Here is a 25,925-nt window from a genome sequence, read left to right on the forward strand (position 1 = left end):
GAAAGTTCACGGTCTAGGACACCCTAATTTTCTGGATACACAGTCATCCCTGCCTAATGGGTTTACTTTTGTTGACTTGTCTGAGCAGGGGAGTGAAAAAGAGATGACAAACAGCATCAGGTTCAGGAGCCAGAGAAAATATCTGAAGGACTTTTGGGTCTTTGCCTCTGAAGCGCCTTTGAGAATAATAACAGTGGTAAATTGTTAAGCACTTACTACGTGCCAAACACTGTACTAAGTGCTGAGGAAGATAGAAGATAATCAGGTTGGCCATAGTCCCTGTCCTTAATTGACTTCACCATCTAAGTAGGTGGTAGAATAGGTGAGGAGAAACTGAGAGTTAAATGACCTGCCCCGAGTCCCACACTGGGTGGGTGGAAGAGCTGGGAGTAAAACCCAGATCTTCTGATTTATTACTCTATTTATTTTGTTAATGGTGTGTATTTATCTATAATTCTATTTATCTATTTTGATGGTATTAACACCTTTCTACTTGTTTTGTTTTGTTGTCTGTCTCCCCCTTCTAGGCTGTGAGCCCATTGTTGGGTAGGGGCTGTCTCTGTTGACAAATTGTACTTTCCGAGTGCTTAGTACAGTGCTCTGCAAACAGTAAGTGCTCAATAAATATGATTGAATGAATGAATGACTCTCAAGCCCACGCTCTTTCTACTAGGCCACTTTTAGTCATAGAATCCTGACCTCAGAAGTCCATTTATTCAAGTTCAACCCTTGAATCTGAGTTGATGACCTCTATGTTTGGTGCCCGGATTCAAGAGATTCTTATTCTGTATGAATCATATGGCCCTCTCAGGATCGTACCTGGAGAGTTTCCAGTACTCTACCAGTCTCGATTATGGGAGGGAGAGTCAAGCAGAGGCCTACCCATTCCAGTCCTAACTTGGGCAGTAGCTAGTGAGAGGAAGGTAATCTGCTATAAGTCAAAACTCACCTCTGCTGGGCAGCAGTGGCATGGGAGATAGTTGAGGGGGAAGACGAGTTTACAGTGCGGAAGAAGGCATTGGTAAACCACTTTCATATTTTTACCAAGAAAACTCCTTGGATACACTACCAGAATGATTGCCTATGGAGGTGGGGCATTCTGGAAGAGGTGTGTCCATGGAGTTGCTATGGGTCGGAAGCGACTCGATAGCATAAGACAAGACAATGACTCATCTTGTGTAGAGGTTCATGTCCTGTTATTGCTTCGAAGTCCTTTGCTAAAAGTTGTTCAGTGCAGAACATTTTCATCATATATAGGCAACGATCACTTTTGTACCTGAAGAACTGATATGGTTAGCATTGATCTCAGTCAACTTTGTTCTTCCCCTTGCCCAGGAGAAGAATAATGCTTTTCAAGGTATCTGGAGTTAGAGCTTTGCCTGCAGACAATTTCTGGTGCAGAATGGAGTTTTTAGCACTGGGGAGTTGAGGAGGGCTATAGAATTCTTGAGGGGTACATCTAAGTCACTTTTGTCCATGTTCACCCTGAGTCTGAAAGCCCTGGGGTAACGAATTCACACTGTAATATCGTGCAGTGCACGTGTATGTAGGGGAATATATGTAGGGGACTTTACTTCTGTGGGCAAATGAGTCCTGACCTGGTCAGCCTGTCATTTTATGAGTCTTGGTCCCCATTAATAGTGAGGGTAATGCCAGGTTCACCGTGTATGAAGTGAGGTGGACAATTTCTCTGCCATTTCGTATGCCTGGGATTGTAGAATACAGCTCCATCAAGTTGCATAGCATGTATGCTCTCCTTAGAGCATCCTTAGAAAGTCTAAATATGCTGCCATTATGCTGTGATTATGCTGCAATACGATGTGTTTAACTGCTGGGATACAATTAGAAGTACACCAGTTACTTGGACTCTTTTCCCTCTTTTTAATACCTGAATCACTGCAGGTAATTTACTGAGAAATTTCAAGTAATTAGACAATTTTTTTTTCCCTCAGAACTAAATTGCCATTCCATTCAAAGAAAACACTGCTAAATTTACCTAAAAATAAGAATGATCTGTTCCCCTGCCTTTTCGTGAAAAAAAGGGATGCAAACCTTCTTCATTTTTCTGGGCAGATTTTTCAAGGAGGTTGTCAAAAAACCCACTAATTGTAAGATTATTATCACCTGGAGCTCATAGGACCCATAGACGCAGAGCTGTCCCACAAACTGTGAACCAGGTATTTGAACAAGAAATTTATTAGTGAAGCAGGGAGTCTTACCAAGGTTTGTGAAAAGATGCCTCTCTTGAATTTGTCTATTTGGTATTTCAGAAAGTAATAAATTCTCACTTAATCTGTGAAACTAGTGCAGCTAGACTTCATTGATCCTTAAAATATGAATTTTTGACTTGTGGTTTTCGTTGTGCCAGTTTCATGACAGATATCTCCTGCTTCTGTATCTGCAGCATCGAGTGTATAATGAGCCCTGATTGCATCAAAATCCCAAATAAATACCTAAGGGTCCTATTTTTGGCTGTCTGGGTTAACCACAGTCCTATAGCTTACTATGGGTCTGCAGTTCTATAGGATACTCAGCCATCAGTGGGATGGCGGGTCAATTTGTTTTAGTAAATATCTTTGGCTTTAATAGAAGTTTGTTCTATTGGTCAAATTCAAGAACTAATCTACTCAATCTCTTCCTTCCTATTCTGCAATGCATAGGCAGAACCTTTTTGCTTGAGATAAAATCAAGCACAAATAAAGGAGGAATTCAGCCAAGAGCACTGTTGGCCAACCTCCAGTATTTCAAGTCTGAAAGGTAAGAAATCTACCCTTCCCAGTTGGTAGGGGGACTGGGCTGCTGAAGTGTAATTTTTTTGGAGAACCGTTTTGCCTTCCAGTTCATTGACAGAGCATGTGTTCCCTCCACTTCCATTCATCACACTAAGGATAGATGGGATCTTGGCGCAGAGTGGAGACAGTGTGTGATTTGAAAATTGCACTGCTTCTTTAAAGCAATGTCCCTGCCATTTCATATGCCAGAGATTGTAGCTGACCAATTCATCTCCATCAAGTTGTATAGCATGTATGCTATCCTTAGGGCATTCTTTGAAACTCTAAATTGGAATGATTATGCCGAAATATGATGAGTTGATCTGCTGGGATACAATTAAAAGTTCACCAGGTACTTGGACTCTTTTCCCTTTTTTTAATACCTGAATCACTACGGTTAGCTTACTGAGAAATTCCAAGTAATTAGACAATTTTTTTCTCCCTCACTTATCTCTCCATCATTTTTCATTTTCATGATCCGTCTCACTAAGAGCTGAAAAAATCAAAAGAACATTGGTTCTTGTGTTATTTTGGAATCTACTGGAAACATGTAGTATACCAAATTTAGCAGGGAATCTTGAATGTTCAAGTGCAATTATGGTAAGGCATCAAACCTTCAGAAGTTATTTTCTAGGAGTGATAATTTCTTATGATTCAGGCACAAACAGGTCCTCCTGGTTGTTGGTTTGAATGTGAACTGGGAAATTTGGGTTGGAGAGGATGAATAATAGTTTCAATTGAAAGAGCCGTATCTCTTAGTAGTTTCAGTGTGGCAAAAGAAGCTTTCCCCAAGTAAGTCCTCTTTCCCCCCTACTCCCTTCTGAGTTACCCATGCAATTAGACCTGTACACTTTAACCACCTGTTGTTTACCCCACCCCCCAGCCCCACATCACTTATGTATATATCCATAATTTATTTCAATGTCTTTCTCTCCCTCTAGACTGTAAACCCTCTGTGGGTAGGGAACTTGTCTACCAACTCTGTTGTATTGTAGTCGGTCAGTCAATTGTGTTTATTAAGCTCTTACTGTATGCAGAGCATTGTACTAAGCTCTTGGGAGAGTACAATGCAACAAAAGACAGACACATTCCCTGCCCACAATAAGCTTATAGTCTAGATGGTTTATACTCTCCTAAGTGCTTAGTACAGTGCTTTCCAAGTAGTAAGCCCTCAATAAATACCACTGATTAATTCATTTTCTTTCCTTTGTGACCATATGTTCATCCTGGGAAGGTAGAGGCATGTCATGTAAGCCTGTGACTGCTACCCAACTCCTATCCAAGACCAATCTTATTTCCTACCCCAGATCTGAGTGTCATGGAATTGTTCAAGCCCCTTATTTGCTCTCTCTAACTTTCCTTCATGGCTTCCACTCCTCTTCTTAGCACTAACTCTTTTTCTCTAGTACTGAAAAGAAAGGAAAAAGCAAAGCCCAGTAGAAAGAGCATGGGCTTAGGGAGTCAGAGGACCTGGGTTCTAATCCTCGCTCCACCACTCCCTGCTGTGTAACTTTGGGCAAGCCTTCTCTGTGCCTCATCTCTACAAATGAGATAAAAAACCTGTTAGTCTTCCTTCTTAGACATTGAGCCCCATCAATCAGTCAATCGTATTTACTAAGCATTCGCTATTTGCAGAACACTGTACTGTTTGGGAGACTACAATATCGCAGAGTTGGTAGACATGTTCCCTGCTCCACAGTGAGCTAACAGGCTAAAGGGGGAGACAGACATTGATATAAATATATTTATTGTGGATATATACATACATGCTGTGGGGCTGAGGGTGGGGTACATAAAGGAGTCAATATGGAGAAATATTGGAGAAATAATGTGGTAAGGCAGAGGAGAGGGCCAAACTCGAGATGGGCAAGGTTGGCTTGATATCTAGATTTCCACTAGCAGCACTCTGTGCTTGTGCATAAGAGTATAGGAAGAAGACTGAAGAGGTGATCCAGAGTTGTGTACCTAATTGAGATATGAGATTGATTCAGGGATAAGGGAGTGAATGAATGAAGCATAGGGAAGTAATAAGGGGGTCCCAATGTGGGATAGGGATGACATATACTGCATGTGCACTTTACTAAGTGCTTGGCATATAGCAGGGGTTTAACAAATACCACAGAAGCAGCATGGCCTAGTGGATAGAGTCCTTGAGTCCTTCTGACTGACCTGGGTTCTAATCCCATTCACCACTTTTCTGCTATTTGACCTTCAATTTGCTGTGCCTCAGTTACCTCACCTGGAAAATGGGGATTAAGGCTGTGAGCCCCCCATATGGGATAGGGAGGGTGTCCAACTCAATTTGCTTGTTTTCACTCCAGCACTTAGTACAGTGCCTGGTCCATGGTGAGTGCTTAACAAAACCACGATTATTAGGAAAATTTAAATAATAAAAACACCTTTTAAATATATCTGTTCATGTGATGCATCTTTTGTTTCTATGTCTTTTTGATGGGAGGCACCACAACCTCCTGTATGTTTTGTTCGGCCTCTGCACCACTATGGGCCCTTGATGAATGTTTAATAATGAACTAAAGAGCAAAATTATTTTTTAGTCATCTAATGCTTTATGATTAAAAAGAAGTCATTTCTTGTATTCTTTATGCCCAGTGTCTCTGTGAATCAGTCCTTGTCCTGCCAACTCTGTTAGATTATAAATTTCATAAAGGCAAAAAAATCAACTGTTTCCCTTCTTTTCAACTATCCATGGAGTTCAGTGAATTCAGCTGACTAGCTTCAGAAATGGCCAGGGATCAATGCAGGATGTGAAAAGGAGAGGGGGAAAAGTAACTTTTTGATGTCCCAAGCATTTATGTATATTGTATTCTATATTGTACTCTCCCAAGCCCTTAGTACAGTGGTCTGCACACAGTAAGCGCTCAATAAATAATCCCTGACTGACTGATTTATGGAACAAGTGGACCAGAGAAGTAGACAAAAAGGTATGATTGTATGTGGAAAGAGCACGGGCTTGAGAGTCAGAGGACATGGGTTCTAATCCCGGCTCCTCCACTTGTCTGCTATGTGACCTTGAGCAAGCCACTTAACTTCTCTGTGCCTTAGTTACCTCATCTGGAAAATGGGGCTTAAGACTGAGAGCCCTGTATGGGACAACCTGATTACCTTACCAGCGCTTAGAACAGCACTTGGCACATAGTGAGTGCTTAATAAATACCATCATTATTATTATTATTTTTATTATGTGGCAGAAATGCTCCTCTTTTTCTTCTCCGCACCCATTTTTCCTCCCCGCTTTTCCGTCTTCCCTCTTTCAATTTACAACTTTCTATTTCCTCCCCTCTCTCTTTCCTCTCCACTCCATATTTCTTCTTACACCATATTCCAATTCCCCATTTCTCATTCTTTCCCATTTCTCTCTCTTGTTCTGGCACTCCTTTCTTTTTTTTTTTTGGCTGATTGTGATGGCACAACTGATGGTATCCACCTCGAAGGCAATATTTGCTCTGCAGATGAATTCTCGGCAAGGGCAAGTCTATCAGTGTGACTCAATTCATTTCAATATTGCCTATTACCATAGTGCCAAAGAGTATTCACCCTTTATTTAGTTTACTCGTTGTGCTGAATATCTGATCTGAATATCTGGTATCAATTTAGCAGGATTATAACAACTCACATTTTTCAGAAAACAATCTAAATCAGGGCTTGGCAATGGTTCAAGGGGGAGATAGTGCCAAACGTTTACTGTTGGCATGCAAGTCTTCGGTGATGCCAGGGACATTGGTGGCTATTTTCAGGTTAGCAGTAACAACTTTCAGGATGGGGTCAGGGGACCTTTCATTTTGGAACAGCCTCTTTGGAGTCTTCCATTTCCATCCCAGGAGCTTCTGTTGTCTCATGTCTGTCTCTGCTTCTGGAAGTGCCTAGGACCTTGTGGAAAGTTTAGGATGGCAGCCTTTGTCTCTGAACCTGCAAGTGTGGTACAAGTACTGGAGGTGGGAGTTTTAGCTGCAACTTTGGGAGCTTAATAGTAATTACAGTAATAATACTAATGGTATTTAAGTGCTTAATATTTGCCACACCCTGTACTAGTTGCAGGGATAGAATCAAAATAATCAAATCATTCACAGTCTCTGTGTCACATAAGGCTCATGGTCTAAGTAGGAGGAAGACCAATTATTTAATAATAATAATAATTAATAATAATGACATTTACTGAGCACTTACTTTGTGCAAAGCACTGTTCTAAGCGCTGGGGAGGTTACAAGGTGATCAGGTTGTCCCCCGGCAGGCTCACAGTCGTCATCCTCATTTTACAGATGAGTTAACTGAGGCCCAGAGAAGTTAAGTGACTTGCCCAAAGTCACACAGCTAACAAGCAGCAGAGCTGGGAAAACCCATTTTACCAAAGAGTAAATTGAGACACAGAGATGGCAAGGAACTTCTCCAAGTTCACACAGCAAGTGACAGAGCCAGGTTTAAAACCCAAATCTCCTGACTCCTAGACCTTTGTTCTTTTCATTAGGCCATGCAGCATTCTCTGTCTCTTTTTTAGGATAGATGAAAGCTCCTCGAGGGAAGGTATCATGTTTACTCTACTGTAATATATTTTCCATGTCTATTCTATTGTAGTCTCCCAAGAGCTTATTACAGTGCTGGGCACACTGCAAGTGTTCAATAAATACCATTGATTGAGGAAAACATCTTCTAAATGCATAGCAAAGATCACATCAAAAGGGACCCAGGCTCACCTATGAGCAAAGTAGAATGTCTCAATTTTGAGCTTCTATTTTTACCTTTTTCCTTCCTGTCTTTCATTTCCTAGAGGGATGACATTTAACACACTGAAAACATTGTGTGACTTGGTTTTGCACTACAGTTTGCGTGGCAGACTCACGACACATTTTGTCATATGATCGCTGGCTTATTTTATCTGCTCAGGAAAACAGATAATTCCTTAAACAAGAGTCCAGCCAACAGCTTAACTGATGCAGCAGCAGCAGCAGCAGCAGCAGCAGCAGCAGCAGCAGCAGCAGCCAGAATGACAAGGGCAGTCAGTTACAGTAATAGCAGATGGAGATTAAAATGTTCTGTTGTTAATGCCAAAATACTTTCCCACCGCTTTAAGGCATATGGTAAGCGGTGTTGGGAAAAAAATGACATCAGGTTAGGGTAGAACACCTTCTGCCTTGTGTTTTGCAGCCTTCTGCAGTTTCAACTAATTTCCATTAAACTGAAGTGATGTCTGGATATATTAATGACTTGGAACTTAAGTATGCCCTAGGGCTGGGGTGGATGGGGAGAAGCCCCATACTATTACATAATTATCAAGGTTTGAATTGCTATCCCATCTGAACAAGAATTGTTTATTCGGTGAGGTCTTCATTCACCCAAAAAGAAACATTTTTCAAACCCCTAAAATTCTAAGGAAGGTATCAGTCTATCTTCATGCTGGAAAGTGAAAGGGAAAAAATCACCTTGAAAAGTTAGTTTTTCAATTGTTCAGGGAACTTTGCCCTTACTGAAAGGAGAAATAAATTAGGCTTCTCAGATTTCCTCCAAGGAGTTCCTTTGATTCAGTCCATAGGGGATTCCACCTGAAATGAGTTTAGTAGTGAATGCTGGCACTCCCCGAAGCTATTTGCATCACGATGCAGAGGAAAGCTCGGTGCTTGAAATCCAGCTACCTCCAAATAATAATAATAATAATGGTATTTATTGAGTACTTACTCTGTGCAAAGCTCTGTTCTAAGTGCTGGAGAGGTTACAAGTTGATCAGGTTGTCCCATGGGGGACTCACAGTCTTCATCCCCATTTTACAGATGAGTTAACTGAGGCCCAGAGAAGTTAAGTGACTTGCTCAAAGTCACACAGCTGACAATTGGTGGAGCTGGGATTTGAACCCATGACCTCTGACTCCAAAGCCCGTGCTCTTTCCAATGAGCCACGCAGCTTTTCCAAAGAGAAAAGGACTGTAGCTGTTTTTCACCATTGAATGATTTTTGACATTTGCCTCCTGACACACACATAAAGGAGTATTCTAAACTACTTTGGAAATTTGCCACGCTAACTTTTAGGTTGACAGGGTTCCAAGGATTATTTCTTCATCTTAAAACAATTCTTTTAAAGTTTCGTGGCCTTCGAAAAGTTGGAATCTGAGCATAAAATTCGAGTAACTAATTGGCCTTGGTTGGAAAGTAGAATCTTCATTAAAATTAGGGGACTCTAGCCATGTTCATCCTTGAATGGATTCCCTTTAGTTGATGTCCCTTTTCTCTGGGAAAGTGGAAATTTCAAAAGTAAAGACTGTGTTCTTCTTTCTCAGTAATCTGTGATGATCGAAGGAAAGGGAAAAATTTTACATGCATTATACATTCTCAGTCCAAACTTTTCTTTTCTCTCTGTGTTTGCTGCAGCAGCTGAAGGCTTTGGTTTGGAGAAAGAGACTCTTAATTGTGCCAAAATTTTTGTGTGCTACTATACTATTGGGGAACTCACAGTGAGGGCCTGTTGTGTTTGCCCAGCATGGGAAGAAGCTAACAGTTTAAGTTTGCAGCTGCCTCCAGGACATCGCTCGATTTTTAACACACCAAACAAAAAGGGTTGTACATGGATTACTCTCAAATCTAGCAGGAGGTTGACAGAATCTGACAGATCTGAATTTAAGGAAGGAAATGGATGTTCTGATGTCCAATCAGCCGTAGTATGACAGATGGGGAGTAATAGTCCTCATTTCCTACCAATTCCCGGAAAATTCACTTTGTGATTAGGGTTGAGTATTTTACCATCCTCCCTGTCCAAGAAGTTTCCCACTTTTGGCATCATCCCGGACACCTTAACTGTCACCTCTCACGTTCAATCAACTGATAAATACCCCTTTTGTTCTTCCTCCACAATATTTTCATAATAATAATGATGACATTTGTTAAACGCTTACTATGTGCAAAGCACTGTTCTAAGCACTGGAACCCTGCAACACCACCCGAACAGCCACCACCCTGTTTCGACCTCTCATCACATCCCAGTTTGACTTTGACCACAGTCTACTCAGAGGTCTCCACAACTTTAGACACTCATCCTTTCATTTCTTACCACATCTAGCTTTATTTCTATTTATTCTGATGACTTCACACCTGTCCGCATGTTTTGTTTTGTTGTCTGTCTCCCCCTTCTAGACTGTGAGCCTGTTGTTGTGTAGGGACCCTCTCTATATGTTGCCAGCTTGTGCTTCCCAAGTGCTTAGTACAGTGCTCTGCACACAGTAAGCATTCAATAAATACGACTGAATGAATGAATGGATTCTGCTGCCTAAATCCTTCTCCTAAAATGGAATTCAGCACGTTTCTCCACCCACTCAATTGTGCAATGGAATTTATTGCCACACTAACTGAATGTAGAGCTCTGGACTAAGTGCTTGGGAAATTAAAGTACAATAGAGTTGGTAGATGTGATTGCTGTCCATTAAGAATTTAAGGTCTAAAGGGGAGACAGATATTAAAATAGATTAGGGACTTACAAACTTCCAATGGCTATCCATTTTTCTTCACATCTAGCAAAGACTCTTCACCATTGGCTTCAAGGCTTTTCCCCTGCTTTCCACACCGTGCATATTGATTTTCTCCACCTGCTACTTCTCAACCCACACTCTGTTCTCCTCTCAAGCCACCAAGCTTCTCCTGTATGAGCCTTGCAGAGAGGGGTGGAATCATTCTCAAACTTAACATGTCCAAAAGAAAACTCCTTATCTTCTAACCCAAATGCTGTCCACCCTGTTTTCCCCCATCATTGTAATAATAATAATAATAATAATAATAATAATAATAATGGCATTTGTTAAGCGCTTACTATGTGCAAAGCACTGTTCTAAGTGCTGGGGAGGTTGCAAGGTGATGAGGTTGTCCCACGTGGGGCTCACTGTCTTAATCCCCATTTTACAGATGAAGTAACTGAGGCACAGAGAAGTTAAATGACTTGCCCTAAGTCATACAGCTGACAACTGGCAGAGCTGGGATTCGAACCCATGACCTCTGACTCCAAAGTCCGGTCTCTTTCCACTGAGCCATGCTGCTTCTCAGACGGCACCACCATCCTTCCTTGTCTCACAAGTCATTAACCTTGGCAATATACAGTGCTCTGCACACAGTAAGCGCTCAATAAATACAACTGAATGAATGAATGAATATCCTTGACTCCTTTCTTTCCTTTCTCATTCAACCCACATATTCAATCTATCATTAAATCCTGTCAGTTTAACCTTCACAACATCGCTAGACTCTGTCCTTTCCTCTACATCCAAACTGCTACCATGTTAATCCAAGCACTTATCCTATCCCTCCTTGCTGACCTATCTGCCTCCAGTCTCTCCCCTCTGCAGGCCATACTTTAGTCTGAAGCCTGAATCATTTTTCAACAAAAACTTTCAGTAAATGTTTCCCTACTCCTCAAGAACCTCCAGTGGTTGCCCATCCACCTCCACATCAAACAGAAACTCCTTACTGTCAGTTTTAAGGCATGCAGTCACCTTGCCCCCTCCTAACTCATCTCACTACTCTCTTACCAATCAATCAATCAATTGTATTTATTGAGCGCTTACTGTGTGCAGAACACTATACTAAGCACTTGGGAAGTACAAGTTGGCAACATAAGAGACGGTCCCTACCCAACAGTGGACTCACAGTCTAGAAGGGGGAGACAGAGAACAAAACAAAACATTAACAAAATAAAATAAATAGAATAGACATGTACAAGTAAAATAAATAAATAAATAGAGTAATAAATCCATACAAACATATATACGTATATACAGGTGCTGCGGGGCAGGGAAGGAGGTAAGGTGGGGGGATGGAGAGGGGGAGGAGGGGGCGAGGGAGAAGGGGGCTCAGTCTGGGAAGGCCTCCTGGAGGAGGTGAGCTCTCAGTAGGGCCTTGAAAGCTTGCGGGATGTATTCAATGTCCCTGGGTGGGTCGGAAAGAAGCCCTCTAGACTGTAAACCGCTCGTTATTCTTATTCATTCAATCATATTTATTGAGGGCTTACTGTGTGCAGAGCACTGTACTATTCTTATGAGTATCATTATGCTGCTCACGCACAATAAGCCGAGTGGGCCGAATCCATCCCAGTGATTAGCTCAGGGCTTGGCACACTGGTAGTAATAAATAATACTAATAATAATGGTGGCATTTGTTAAGCGCTTACCACTCCTCAATGCCAACCTACTCACTGTACCTCGATCTCGTCTATCTTGCCGAGGACTTCTTTTCCACGTCCTACCACTGCCCTGGAACATCTTACCCTTTTCATATTGCGGCAGACAATTACTCTCCCCACCTTCAAAGCCTTACTGAAGGCATATCTCCTCCAAGAGGCCTTCCCTGATTAAGCCCTCATTTTCTCTTTTCCCACTCCCTTCTTTGTCACCCTGACTCACTGTCTTTATTCACCAACCCTGCCCGCAGCCCAATGGCACTTATGTACATATCCATAATTTATTTGTTTATTTTGACGTCTGTCTCCACGCTTTCTGTCTCCCCCTTTAGACTGTAATCTCATTGCGGACAGAGAATGTGTCTGTTACATTGTTGTGTTGTACTCTCCCAAGTGTTTAGTACAATGCTTTGCACACAGTAAGTGCTCAATAAATATGACTGATTGATTGAAGTACCTTGAAGTCCCAGGTGGACTTCATAGAGCATGGGCCTGGGACTCAGAAGGTCATGGGTTCTAATCCCAGATCTGCCACTTGACTGCTGTGTGGCCTTGGGAAAATCACTTCACTTCTCTGTGCCTCAGTTACCTCATCTGTAAAATGGGGATTAAGACTGTGAGCCCTATGTGGGACAGGGACTGTGTTCAACCCAATTTGCTTGTATCCACCCCAGCACGTAGTACAGTGCCTGGCACATAATAAGCACTTAACAAATACTATTATTATTATTATTAATTGATTCTCAGCTCTCCCACCTCTGACCTTGTGACTTTGTCTTAAATTGTCCTCCCTGCCTACAAATCTCTTCCCTTTTCAAATCCACCAGACCACAGTTCTACCTGCAAAGCTCTCATAAAATCCCTCCTCCTTCAGGAAGCCTATCCTCATTCATTCCCATACTCTAAGTCATATCAACATAGCAGCCATTCTTAATCAATCAATCAATCAATCAATCAATCGTATTTATTGAGCACTTACTGTGTGCAGAGCACTATACTAAGCACTTGGGAAGTACAAGTTAGCAACATATAGAGACGGTCCCTACCCAACAGTGGGCTCACAGTCTAGTACTCTTAGTACTAGTAGCATATATACTCAGTCTCATCACTTACGTACACATTGGTCCCACCTTCACAACATCGCCAAGATCCGTCCTTTCCTCCCCATCCAAACCGCTACCTCATTTGTACAATCACTCATTGTATCCCAGCTGGATTACTGCATCAGCCTCCTTTCTGACCTTTCATTCATTCACCCATTCATTCATTCAATCGTATTTATTGAGCACTTACTGTGTGCAGAGCACTGTACTAATGTATTAAGCGCTTGGGAAGTACAAGTTGGCAACATATAGAGACAGTCTCTACCCAACAGTGGGCTCACAGTCTAGAAGGAGGAGACAGAGAACAAAACATATTAACAAAATAAAATAAATAGAATAAATTTGTACAAATAAAATAAATAAATAGAGTAATAAATACGTACAAACATATATACATATATACAGGTGCTGTGGGGAGGGAAGGAGGGGGAGGAGGGGGAGAGGAAGGCGGGGGCTCAGTCTGGGAAGGCCTCCCAACCTCCTGCCTCTCCCCACTTCAGTACATACTTCATTCTGCTGCCCAGATTATCTTTCTACAGAAACATTCAGGGCTTGTCATCCCCCTCCTCAGATATCTGCATTGGTTGTCTATCCACCACGTTATCAAACAAAAACTCCTCACTATTGGCTTTAAAGCTCTCCATCACCTTGCCCCTTCTTACCTCATCACCCCTTCTCTTCTTCTATATTCCAGCCCGCACACTTTGCTCTTCTGGTGCTAACCTTCTCACTGTGCCTCAATCTCACCTGTCTCGCCGCCGACCCCTGGCCCACATCCTACCTCTGGCCTGGAATGCCCTCCCTCCTCAAATCTGCCAAACAATTACTGTTCCCCCCTTCAAAGCTGTACTGAAGGCCCACCTCCTCCAAGAGGCCTTCCCAGACTAACCCCTACTTTTCCTCAGCTCCCCATTCCTTCCACATCACCCCAATTCACTCCCTTTGCTTTTCCCCCCTCTCCCTGCCCCACAGCACCTATGGCTTAGGAAGGTGCCTGACATATAGATGTTTAATAACTAGTATTATATATGTATACTTCTATAATTCTATTTATTTATATTGATACCTATTTACTTGTGTCGATGTCTGTCTCCATTCCTCTAGACTGTGACCCTCCTCTAGACCGTGACCCCGTTGTGGGCAGGGATTGTCTCTCTTTATTGCTGCATTGTACTTTCCAAACACTTAGTAAAGTGCTCTGCACACAATAAGCACTCGATAAATATGATTGATTGAATGAATGAAAGGTCTATTTTCAGTTGTCCAAATGTCTTCATAGCCATTCTAGAATCCCATCTTCTCCAAGTAGATTTCCCTGATTAGTTCACAACATCACATCATGGGTTCAAATCCCAGCCCTGCCACTTGTCAGCTGTGTGACTTTGGGCAAGTCACTTCACATCTCTGTGCCTCAGTTACCTCATCTGTAAAATGGGGATTAACATTGTGAGCCCCACGTGGGACAACCTGATCACCTTGTACCTATCCCTGTGCTTAGAACAGTGCTTTGCACTTAGTAAGCGCTTAACAAATACCATCATTATTATTATTATTATCAACCCAGCAGCCTACAGCGCTGGATATATTTATACCCATCCTCAGCAGATGTTTAATCAGTTAGTGCCAATACTTCATCCTTGAATATTTGTGCTCCTTGCTTGTTACATCAATAATAATGATAATGACAGCAGCTGTCGTATTTGTTAAACTCTTACTATGTGACATACATTGTACTAGGCACTGGGGTACATGCAAGGCAATCAAGTCGGACACAATCTCTGTCCCACATGGGGTTCACATTATGAGAGAGAACAGGTAGTGAATCCCTATTTTACAGATGAGAAAACTGAGACACAGAGAGTTTAAGTGATTAACCCAAGGACACACAGCTCATAAGTGGTGGAGCTGGGATTAAAACCCCTGTCTTCTGACTCTCAGGCCTGTGTTCTTTCCACCAGCCATGCTGCTTTCTTATTATTTCTCCTGATCCCATCATTTGTATAACAGGTACTTCTTCCAATCAATCAATCGTATTTATTGAGCGTTTACTGTATGCAGAGCACTGTACTAAGCGCTTGGGAAGTACAAGTTGGCAACATATAGAGACAGTCCCTACCCAACAATGGGCTCACAGTCTAGAAGTCTTCCAGCCTTCCCCTATTAGATTGTAAGCTTTCTGAAGGCAAGGACCATTTCTTTTTCTCCTGCTGCACTCTCCCAAATGCTTAGTATAGTCCTCTGCCCAAAGTGAACATTCAATTTATGCCATTGGTAGACCGAACATTTTAATTTTATTTTATTTTATGGTATTTGCTAAGTGCTTACTATATGCCAGGCACTGTACTAGGCACTGAGGTGGATACAAAGTTGTCAGATTAGACACAGTCCTTGTCCCACATGGGGCTCATAGTCTTAATCCCCATGTTACAGATGAGGTAACCTAGGCCCAGAGAAGTGAAGTGACTTTTCCAAGGTCACACAACAGACAAGAGATGGAGCTGGGATTAGAACCCAGCTCCTTCTTACTCCCAGGCCCATGCTCTATCCTCTAGGCCATGCTGCATCCTTAAAGATAATGAGGGAGAACTCTCTCTTCTGCTACTTCTTCCTCTGCCCTAACTAATATCATGGTGACTTCCAAGAGTGCTTAGAGCACAGTCATGTCAGAATTCCAGGGGTTCTCTTTTTTGGGATATGAATTTATTTAATCTATCTGTTTCCTTCTCTTTTTTTCCCACATGGACTTTATGAAATAAATGTTTCAGTAAGTAGTCAGCGTGGGTAGAGAAGCAGCTTGGCTCAATGGAAAGAGCTCGGGCTTGAGCGCTAGAGGTCATGGGTTCTAATTCCAGCTCTGCCACATGGCTGTTGTGTGACCTTGGGCACGTCACTTAACTTGTCTGAGCCTCAGTTCCCTCATCTGTAAAATGGGGATTTGAGACTGTGAGCCCCACCTGGGACAATCTGATCACCTTGTATCCCCTCCAGTGCTTAGAACAGTGTTTCGCACATAGTAAGAGCTTAACAAATGCCATCATTACTATTATTCAAACTAGAGGCTTGAATACTAGCAAAGCCTAAAGAAAACCCAAATTCAGCCACACTCGGCATTAAAAACCAATGCCTAGTCTCAAGAAGGCAGAGGTCAAAGGGAAACAAACTCACTGGACCAGAGTTCTGGTTTACAGCAAAACAAAACAAAAACCACCAGGCCTAAATGATTTGGAAGCACCGAGTGTGGTCTAATGGATAGAGCACAGGCCTGGGAGTTAGAAGGACCTGGGTTTGAATCCTGGTTCTACCATCATCATCATCATCATCAATCGTATTTATTGAGCGCTTACTATGTGCAGAGCACTGTACTAAGCACTTGGGAAGTACAAATTGGCAACATATAGAGACAGTCCCTACCCAACAGTGGGCTCACAGTCTAAAAGGGGGAGACAGAGAACAAAACCAAACATACTAACAAAATAAAATAAATAGAATAGATATGTACAAATAAAATAAATAAATAAATAGAGTAATAAATATGTACAAACATATAGACATATATACAGGTGCTGTGGGGAAGGGAAGGAGGTAAGATGGGGGGACGGAGAAGGGGGCGAGGGGGAGAGGAAGGAAGGGGCTCAGTCTGGGAAGGCCTCCTGGAGGAGGCCACTTTTCTGCTGTGCGACCTTGGGCAAATCACTTAAATTATCTGTGCCTCAATTGTCTCATCTGTAAAATGGGGATTAAGACAATGAGCCCCATGTGGGACAGGGACTGTGTCCAATCTGATTAACCTGTATCTACCTCAGAGCTTAGAACAGTGCTTGGCACATAGTAAGTGCTAAACAAGTACCATAATAAAAAAAAATAATACCACCTATGTGGGTCCAGGGGGAAGGGGAGGCTCAGGGTGTCTGATGGCTCCAGGAGCGGACACTAGCTCTCCAGTGGAGCTTGAGGAGAGGGAGCCTTGTCAAGGGAAGTGGACTTGAGGAGATACTGTTCGAGATTCCATGAAGAATTATCATCATTTTGAACCAAAGTCCTGTTTATCTGATGAAGTGCTCCAAGAAGAATGGAGAAGCTGCTGCAGTATCTCATCACTTTATTCAATGTCTAAATGGCTTAAACTGTGTTAATGTGTAACACAATGTGTTACACAATGTGTAATGGTTGGCCTAGTGATTGGGGGCAGAGCTGGGGAAGATAGGGGTAGGCCATTTAATAAACCATGCTCCCACCCCCTCTGGAGTGCCCGTCCATCTCCTCTCTGTTCTCCTCCTCTGTAGATCTTTACTATTCTATACATATTTACTATTCAATTTATTTTGTTAATGATGTGCATATAGCTTTAATTCTATTTGTTTTGATGATTCTGACACCTGTCTACTTGTTTTGTTTTGTTGTCTATCTCCCCCTTCTAGACTGTGAACCTGTTGTTGGGTGGGGACCGTCTCTATATGTTGCCAACTTGTACTTCCCAAGCGCTTAGTCCAGTGCTCTGCACACAGTAAGTGCTCAATAAATACGATTAAATGAATGAGTTAATGAATCTGCATCCCAAGGAAAGGGGCAGTTAGCAAAGCAGCGTGGCTCAGTGGAAAGAGCACGGGCTTGGGAGTCAGAGGTCATGGGTTCTAATCCTGGCTCCGCCACACGTCTGCTGTGTGACCTTGGGCAAGTCACTTAACTTCTCTGTACCTCAGTTCCCTCATCTGTAAAATGGGGATTAAGATTGTGAGCCCCCCCGGGACAACCTGATCACCTTGTAACCTCCCCAGCACTTAGAACAGTGCTTTGCACATACTAAGTGCTTAATAAATGCCATTATTATTATTATTAATCCAGGCTTTGCCACATGTCTGCTGTCTGACCTTGGGCAAGTCACTTAACTTCGCTGAGCCTCGGTTACCTCATCTGTAAAATGGGGATTAAGACTGTGAGCCCCCAGTGGGACAACCTGATCACCTTGTATCCCCCCCAGCACTTAGAACAGTGCTTCACACATAGTAAATGCTTAACAAATGCCATTGTTATTATTATTATTATTATTATTATTATTATCATTATTATTATTATTATTATGTCATTTAACTTCTCCGGGCCTCAGTTCCCTCATGTGTAAAATGGGGATCAAGACTGTGAGCCCCACATGGGACAACATGATGTCCTTGTATCTATCCCAGTGCTTAGAACAGTGCTTGCCACATAGTAAGTGTTTAACAAATACCATCATTATTATTATTAACAACAGTAGCACCAGCTCCTGCCTCTTCTGCAGCAGGGGCAATGGGGATGGGGAAGAGCACTCATTTTGATTTTTTTCAGTGACATTCTCTCTGTTTCTCTATTGGTCTCTGTGCCCCACTATGTTCTCACTATTACCTGGGAATAAGGGGAATTTTAATAAAGCTTCAGTGTCCCCCATACTGTGTCAGATTGCTTCACATGATCATCTGGTGTTCCAAATGAATCAGATCCCGTCCGCAGGTACCCGTCAAAGAATGCGGCTCATAACCCTGTTGTAAATCAACCCTTTCATCTGCGGGGAAGAAGATCTGATGTGGAACTCAAAGACGGCTGCAATCCAATTAAACAAATTTAGGCAATTCACACCTGTATTGTGTACTTCTTTTTCTCTTCTTTGCTGTTGCAGCTCCCACTGAGATAGTTGAAGGAGATACTGGAGGGAGCGTGGCTCAGTGGAAGGGGCCCGGGCTTTGGAGTCAGAGGTCATGAATTCAAATCCCAGCTCCTCCAATTGTCAGCTGTGTGACTTTGAGCAAGTCACTTCACTTCTCTGTGCCTCAGTTACCTCATCTGTAAAATGGGGATTAAGACTGTGAGCCCCATGAGAGACAATCTGATCACCTTGCAACTTCCCCAGTGCTTAGAACAGTATTTTGCACATAGTAAGTGCTTAATAAATGCCATCATCATTATTTCCAGGGAAGATGTGAGGGGGAGCATCCGGTGGATTGGGAACAATTAGAAGGAGGAATCAGCCTAGCCCTACTTCCGTGGTGAGTCCCAAATTGTGAGCCTGCAATCACAGACTCACAAGTTTCCCTCCTGCTCGTCCCCCTTCAAAGCTCTCCTTTCTTCTCCTCCCCATTCCTTCTGCACTGCCCTGGCTTGCTCCCTTTATTACTTCCCTCTCCCAGCCACACAGCACTTTTGTACATATCTGTAATTTATGTGTAAGCTTGTGTGGGCAGGAAATGTCAGTTTATTGTTACATTGTACTCTCCCAATCTCTAAGTATAATGCTCTGCACTCAGTAAGTGCTCAATAAATATGACTAAATGAATGAATTAATATTGATATTAATAATAATAATAGCGTTTGTTAAGTGCTTACATGTACATGAGAAGCAGCGTGGCTCAGTGGAAAGAGCGTGGGCTTGGGAGTGAGAGGTCATGGGTTCGAATCCCATCTCCCCCACGTCTGCTGTGTGACCTTGGGTGAGTCACTTCACTTCTCTGGACCTCAAGTTCCCTCATCTGTAAAATGGGGATTAAGACTGTGAGCCCCACATGGGACAATCTCATCTCCTTGTATCCCTCCCCCAGTGCTTAGAATAGTGCTTTGCACATAGTAAGCGCTTAACAAATACCAACATTATTATTATTATTATGTACCAAGCACTGTTCTAAGCTCTGGGGTAGATACAAGGTAATCAGGTTGTCCCACGTGGGGCTCACAGTCTTAATCCCCATTTTACAGATGAGGTAACTGAGGCTCAGAGAAGTTAAGTGACTTGCCCAAGGTCACACAGCAGACATGTGGTGGAGCCGGGATTAGAACCCATGACCTCTGACTCCCAAGCCCACACTCTTTCCACTGAGTCATGCTGCTTCTCATATGAACGAATAAATACTCCCACCAGGATTCAGGAAGACAGGTGCCCCGGATGCAAGGAGGAGAGATGGAAAGTGGTAAGGATCTCTTCCTGGAGTTTCTGGCCCCTCCTCATCAGGCAGCAAGCCGAGGAGAGGCTGGGCCACCCTATTCCTACTATTTAAATTTTTGTCCCAGCATTAGTCCTGTTCAGTTCATGATATCATCACATTATGTGTCTGTTTATTATTATATTGTACTCTCCCAATTTAGTTCTGTGTTCTGCACCCAGTAAGCTTTCAATAAATACGATCGTCTGATTGCATGTTATGCTCAGCATAATGTATGCGATGTCATTGGGAGTCTTGTAAGAGTTTGTTTTTTCTTTCTACTTTCACTCCGTAGAAAGTTCAGCCCTGTTATCGAGTTTGGAGAGCAAAGCCATAATTCAGTGTTCAATCTGGCGATTCCTTTCAGAATTTAATTCTTTTCACCTAGGGAAAGGAGGCTGCTTTACTACTTGGTAGAGATGCAGTGGATGTTAGCTTTGGGGGCCTGATTGCAAGATTGGAAGCAAGGGCTATGGAGGAGTCGTGTCCCTGGAGTCCTTGTTTGAGATGTTGGGAGGTATTCTGGCAGGGCTGCCAGAACCACTGAGCTGGGACCAGTTTGATATCACAGCATGCAGAAAATTCAAGAAAGAAAACTCAGGCTTGAGAACAGAAGAGAAGGGACCAACTGTGTTGCGTCTCTTCATTTTGAGGCAAGGGCAGCTGCCTAAACTGTGTCCGCACAGTTGAAAATTGGGTAGGGGGTTAACTATGCAAGTGATTCAACTGATAATTCCTTTTAAATGATTGTTTTACCTCCCTTCATTCTATTACTCAAGTTATTAGGCTAGCCCACAGATCTCTCTGTTAATGTCAACAAAATGATTATAGCCTGCAACAGCATCAAGATGTTTCACCCCCAGGAATGCTGGTATAATGTTTATGGAACAATGTGTTGAAAGTAATTCCGGATGTGCAAATGTCATGCGTAATCTTTTTTTTTTGTCCTCAGAAATAAAAAGAAAGCATAGTCAGGATTCCCAATATGTCGTGCACTCACTGAATGAACTATTTATCGTGGTGATCACCAGTCATTAAAATCAGCCAGCACTTGACCAGTAGCTTTCTTCAAAAATCCCCTCTTGATTACAGCTGTTTAATACTAGTCATTTGTGTCTTTATAATTTTCTGGGTTTTAATAGATTGCTGTTGAAGAAACAATGTGCCAGCTGAAGTAAGAAGATGATTAGGATTCTAAGACATTCATGCTTCAGGCCGCAGACTTTTGGGGGCTATCTACATGGAGTCAATCAACAGAATAATTTACTTAGATTCCCACTTACTTTATTATATATTTAGTCTTTGTATCTCCATGCTTACTTTACACTGGGCTGCTTTTGTTAAAATCGGGCTTTTTGATATGCTTGCGGCAAAGTCCAGTTGACTCCTAATGCTTTTGACTGCAACCTTACTGTCCCAAAGACCAGAAATTCTTCCTCAATTATTCTTATAAGTAGGGTTGTAAGAGTTATTTAGTTCCACCTTTAGTTATCTAAAGTGATTCTCCACCTACATTGTATGTTTAACTTTCTTATCCAGCAAGCCCAATCAATGTAATTCATTTATATTATTATCCGACCTGCCTCTAGACTGTACACTTGTGGGCAGGGAACACATCCAACAATTCTGTTGTGCACTTCCAAGCACTTAGTATAGTTCTCTGCCCACAGTAAGTGCTCCATAAATGTCACCGATTGATGATAATAATAATAGTATTTGTTAAGTTATTGGTTAGAGAAGCAGCATGGCTCAGTGGAAAGAGCCCGGGCTTTGGAGTCAGAGGTCATGGGTTCGAATCCCGGCTCCACCACATGTCTGCCGTGTGACCTTGGGCAAGTCACTTAATTTCTCTGAGCCTCAGTTCCCTCATCTGTAAAATGGGGATTGACTGTGAGTCCCACGTGGGACAACTTGATCACTTTGTATTCCCCGCCCCCCCAGCGCTTAGAACAGTGCTCCGCACATAGCGCTTAACAAATGCCATCATTATTATTATTATTAAATGCTTATTATGTGGCAGTCACTATACTAAGTGCTGGGGTAGATACAAGCAAATTAGGTTGGACTCAGTCTCTGTCCCGTTTGGGCTCACAGTGTCAATCCCTGTATTACAGATGAGGTAACCGAGGCACAGAGAAGGAAAATGACTTGCCCAAGGTCACACAGTAGACAAGTGGCAGAGCTGAAATTAGAATCCATGACTGATTGGCATATACTGAACACCTGCTAGTTTACACACTATCCTCTTGCTAAGACCTCCAGTTACAGAGCTGGGGTAGACTGTGAGCCCACTGTTGGGTAGGGACTGTCTCTGTATGTTGCCAACTTGTACTTCCCAAGCGCTTAGTACTGTGCTCTGCACACAGTAAGCACTCAATAAATATGATTGAATGAATGAATGAATGAATGAATGAATGTGTCATAGGGGAGCCAACAAGGTCAAGTGGAGTTCTGATGCGGATGGTAGCAGCCCTGGGCAAGGGGACACTAAGAAAATTCCACTGGGAGATCAAATTGACTCCAGGTGATTGGGAATGATTAGAGAGGACAATCTTAAAGGACCAAGGGCCAAATAGCAACTGAGAGAGTTCCTACTATCTGGGAATGCTGTAACACTAGCAGCATGGCCTAGTGGAAAGAGTACAGGCCTGAAAGACAGGAGACCTGGGTTCCTCTGGTGATCAGGGAACAGGTCTACCAAGTCTGTTGTATTTATACTCTCCCAAGTGCTTCAAGCAGTACTCTGCACATAGTAAGTATTCAATAAATGCTACTGGTTGATTGCTAGCTGTGTGACTTTGTCTAGTCACGTTACATCTCTGTGTCTGAATTTCCCCATCCGTGAAATGGGGATTAAATACTTGTTCTCCTTCTCCATGAGGAGGCCTGGGCAGAACCTGGTGGTGACTGGGTGGTATTATTTATGATGCCTGAGATATCTTTTATTTTATTTTTTCATGGTATGTGTTAAGCACTTACTATGGGTCACTCTTCTAAGCGCTGGGGTAGATGGAAGTTGGACACAGTCACTGTCCCACATGGGGCTCACAGTCTAGGTCGGAGGGAGAGCAGGAGAATTGAGGCACAGAGAACTTAAGTGACTTGCCCAAAGTCACACAGCAAGCGACTGACAGAGCCGGGATTAGGAGCCTGGTCCTCTGACTCCCAGGCGTGTGCTCTATCCACTAGATCACACTGCTTCCCGTGAGTGCCTAAATGATTATCCAAAGAACCAATCAACCACTCTTACTTCATGTTGGTGAGTGACTGTATCTCTTAGAGAAGCAGCGTGGCTCAGTGGAAAGAGCCCGGGCTTTGGAGTCAGAGGTCGTGGGTTCAAATTCCGGCTCCACCACTTGTCAGCTGGGTGACTTTGGGCAAGTCACTTCACTTCTCTGGGCCTCAGTTCCCTCATCTGTAAAATGGGGATGAAGACTGGGAGCCCCGCCGTGGGACAACGTGATCACCTTGTAACCTCCCCAGCGCTTAGAACAGTGCTTTGCACATTGTAAGCACTTAATAAATGCTATCGTCATCATTATAGAACCCCAGCACGTGACTGAGGCTTTTGGGTGGGGCCTGAGTCAAAGATCAAGAGATTCCCATAGGGTCCCAAAGAGGTTGATGGATCAAGAGTTGAAATGTCTCCAGCTGCTGGGAAGAGATTACCACTGATATGAAGGTGATTTTCTCTTCACTCCTAATGTTAATAATAATAATAATAATAATAATAATAATAATAATAATAATAATAATAACGATGGCGTTTGTTAAGCGCTTACTATGTGCAAAGCACTGTTATAAGCACTGGGGGGGATACAATGTGATCAAGTTGTCCCACGTGGGGCTCACAGTCTTAATCCCCATTTTTGCAGATGAGGTCACTGAGGCTCAGAGAAGTTAAGTGACTTGCCCAAGGTCACACATCAGACTTGTGGTGGAGTCGGGATTCAAACCCACGACCTCTGACTCCAAATAGAGTGGGGATGTGATTTTATGCTGAAAGGAGTCTATGGATTCCAATAGTGCCTTTCCAAGTCTTTGGACAAATTGGTGCTGTGTAGGTAGGCCTGAAAATTTAGGTGCAGAGAGCCAGTTTAGAACGCAATCCTTGAGTTATTTAGTTCATCTTTTATTTTTTATTACACATTTGGATGCCTGTTTCTACTGTAGGGATTTTTTCGTGTAAGAAAGTCATACTATGGAATACAAGATTGCAGATTAATTTCCACCTCATGAGATTTGTTTTACTGTTCACTTCACATTTCTGTGACTTGTAAAATCTTGTAAGAACTAGAAAGTTTCCGATGCTATATTACAAAAAGGTTCTTGTATGTGGACGAGATTGATGAATTTTTTTTTTCATTTGTGGTTGGGATTTTTTTTTTTCAAAAATAAAGCCAGATATTTGGTTTGAGAAATCAGAGACTGATTATACTCAATGACGTATATAGGATGATATTTACTTTAAATTCAAGTTAAGAAAAATGACCAGACTGCCTATAAAATAGAACATAAAGAGGGATATTAAATAGAAAAATAAAATATGCAGAGAAAACATATATTTGGTGCGCACAGTTGTAAAATGTCCATAGAATACACTCATTCAGTACGAAAGACTACATATCAATTCACTTATATAACAATTTTAAAACATTAATATCACTGTTTGCCATATTTGACCCCATTCAAAAATCAAACTAGCCAGCACTGCTTAATTTGCAGAGGTCATATTGGCATCTTACAGCTCAATTGAAAGAGAAAACAGAGGAGAGAGGATTCCCAATCCAAAAATTGCAATGACATTGGCTGTATTGGATTTCAGATATAATCATTTGATTGGATTTTGTGATTTATCTTGTTAGTGTCATCACCTCATTGATTAAGAATCTTAACTAGAGCAGTTATGATGTCCATTTCCTATTTGATTAGCAAGAAGTTATGATGTGACATTATTTAAAAGCTTCTTTTATAGTTTGATCCAGTAAAAAAATTCTGAAGTGGGTGCAAGGTAAAAAAAAAAATATATAAATATATAGTTGGCTGGATTCTTTTTTTTTTTTTTCTCTTTTCCCTTAAGAGTGATATGTTAGCAGAATGTTTAATGTCCTTTAGTAAGGTATTCTGGTCTCATCGCTGGCTAAGGGCTCAGTTAGGAGTAAAGAAATGAAACATTTTTTTGGCTGCAGCTTTAGTTTACAGTGAGATAATGAGAAATATTGCAGAAATGTACTCAAGATATCTGATGTCCCCGAACACAGAACATTCCACACTGACACATGTTTCTACCGTCTTTACCAAAGCTTGGCAAATGATGAACTGAGTCCTGGTTTGGCTGAAGGAAAGAAGGAAATACCATTTCCAACATGAAAACAAGATTGTGAAAAACCACCAACACAAAACAGTTTTCTTTTTCTGCATAATAAATAACATCATGTTTGCATATAGAACAGCTTTTGCATTATTGCTCTACATAGAAGAATATAGGAACTCATAACAGACTTGCATGTTACAAACTTAAGGTTCTTTGGTGAAGAATGAGAAAAACAGTGTTTGAGCTGTAAAGAAAATGTCGTCGATTTTTGCTTTTATCTACTGATCCGTTGGATCCTTTCGCAGAGGAGGGAGAGATATTGAGTGAGCTTCACCATGGCCACAATGGCCACGCCACCAGTCATCATGCAGGTGGGCCAGAAGAGAGAATGGAAAAGTACATTAGAACTGTACAGTTTGGTTAATATGACATTCTTCTGAGTGCCTTCGGGGTCGGAAAAACAGGAGAAACGTTGGTACTTCCTGAAGTTTTCCATGACGACGTTAACGAGGGACATGGATTCTTCAAAGTTTTTCCCACACTTAGGAATGTAGGAGCACTGTAGAGAATGAAATGAAAGGTCACCAGAGATCGGCGCTTTGGTTTTTACATTTCAAGAGAAGTGTCTTTA

At 42.1% G+C, this 25,925-nt stretch overlaps 1 protein-coding gene and 1 non-coding gene across 5 annotated transcripts in view; one reads left to right on the plus strand and one right to left on the minus strand.

Annotated features, from left to right (window-relative positions):
* The first annotated feature begins 801 nt into the window (after window positions 1-801).
* Window positions 802-939, plus strand: LOC119936941. The gene has a single exon (XR_005453884.1). It is a non-coding gene; the product is annotated as a small nucleolar RNA SNORA7 (small nucleolar RNA).
* Window positions 940-24,525: 23,586 nt separating this feature from the next.
* The window catches only part of KCNMB2 (potassium calcium-activated channel subfamily M regulatory beta subunit 2), a 314,334-nt gene continuing 312,934 nt past the window's right edge, over window positions 24,526-25,925 (minus strand). For all 4 annotated transcript variants that reach the window (XM_038747314.1, XM_038747321.1, XM_038747306.1 and 1 more), the window contains exon 5: window positions 24,526-25,853. In XM_038747314.1, the coding sequence (XP_038603242.1) occupies window positions 25,569-25,853 (285 nt within the window). In that variant the 3' untranslated portion in view covers window positions 24,526-25,568. The remainder of the gene's footprint in view (window positions 25,854-25,925) is intronic.

Source organism: Tachyglossus aculeatus, chromosome 1, assembly GCF_015852505.1.
Source record: "Tachyglossus aculeatus isolate mTacAcu1 chromosome 1, mTacAcu1.pri, whole genome shotgun sequence".
Taxonomy (NCBI): domain Eukaryota; kingdom Metazoa; phylum Chordata; class Mammalia; order Monotremata; family Tachyglossidae; genus Tachyglossus; species Tachyglossus aculeatus.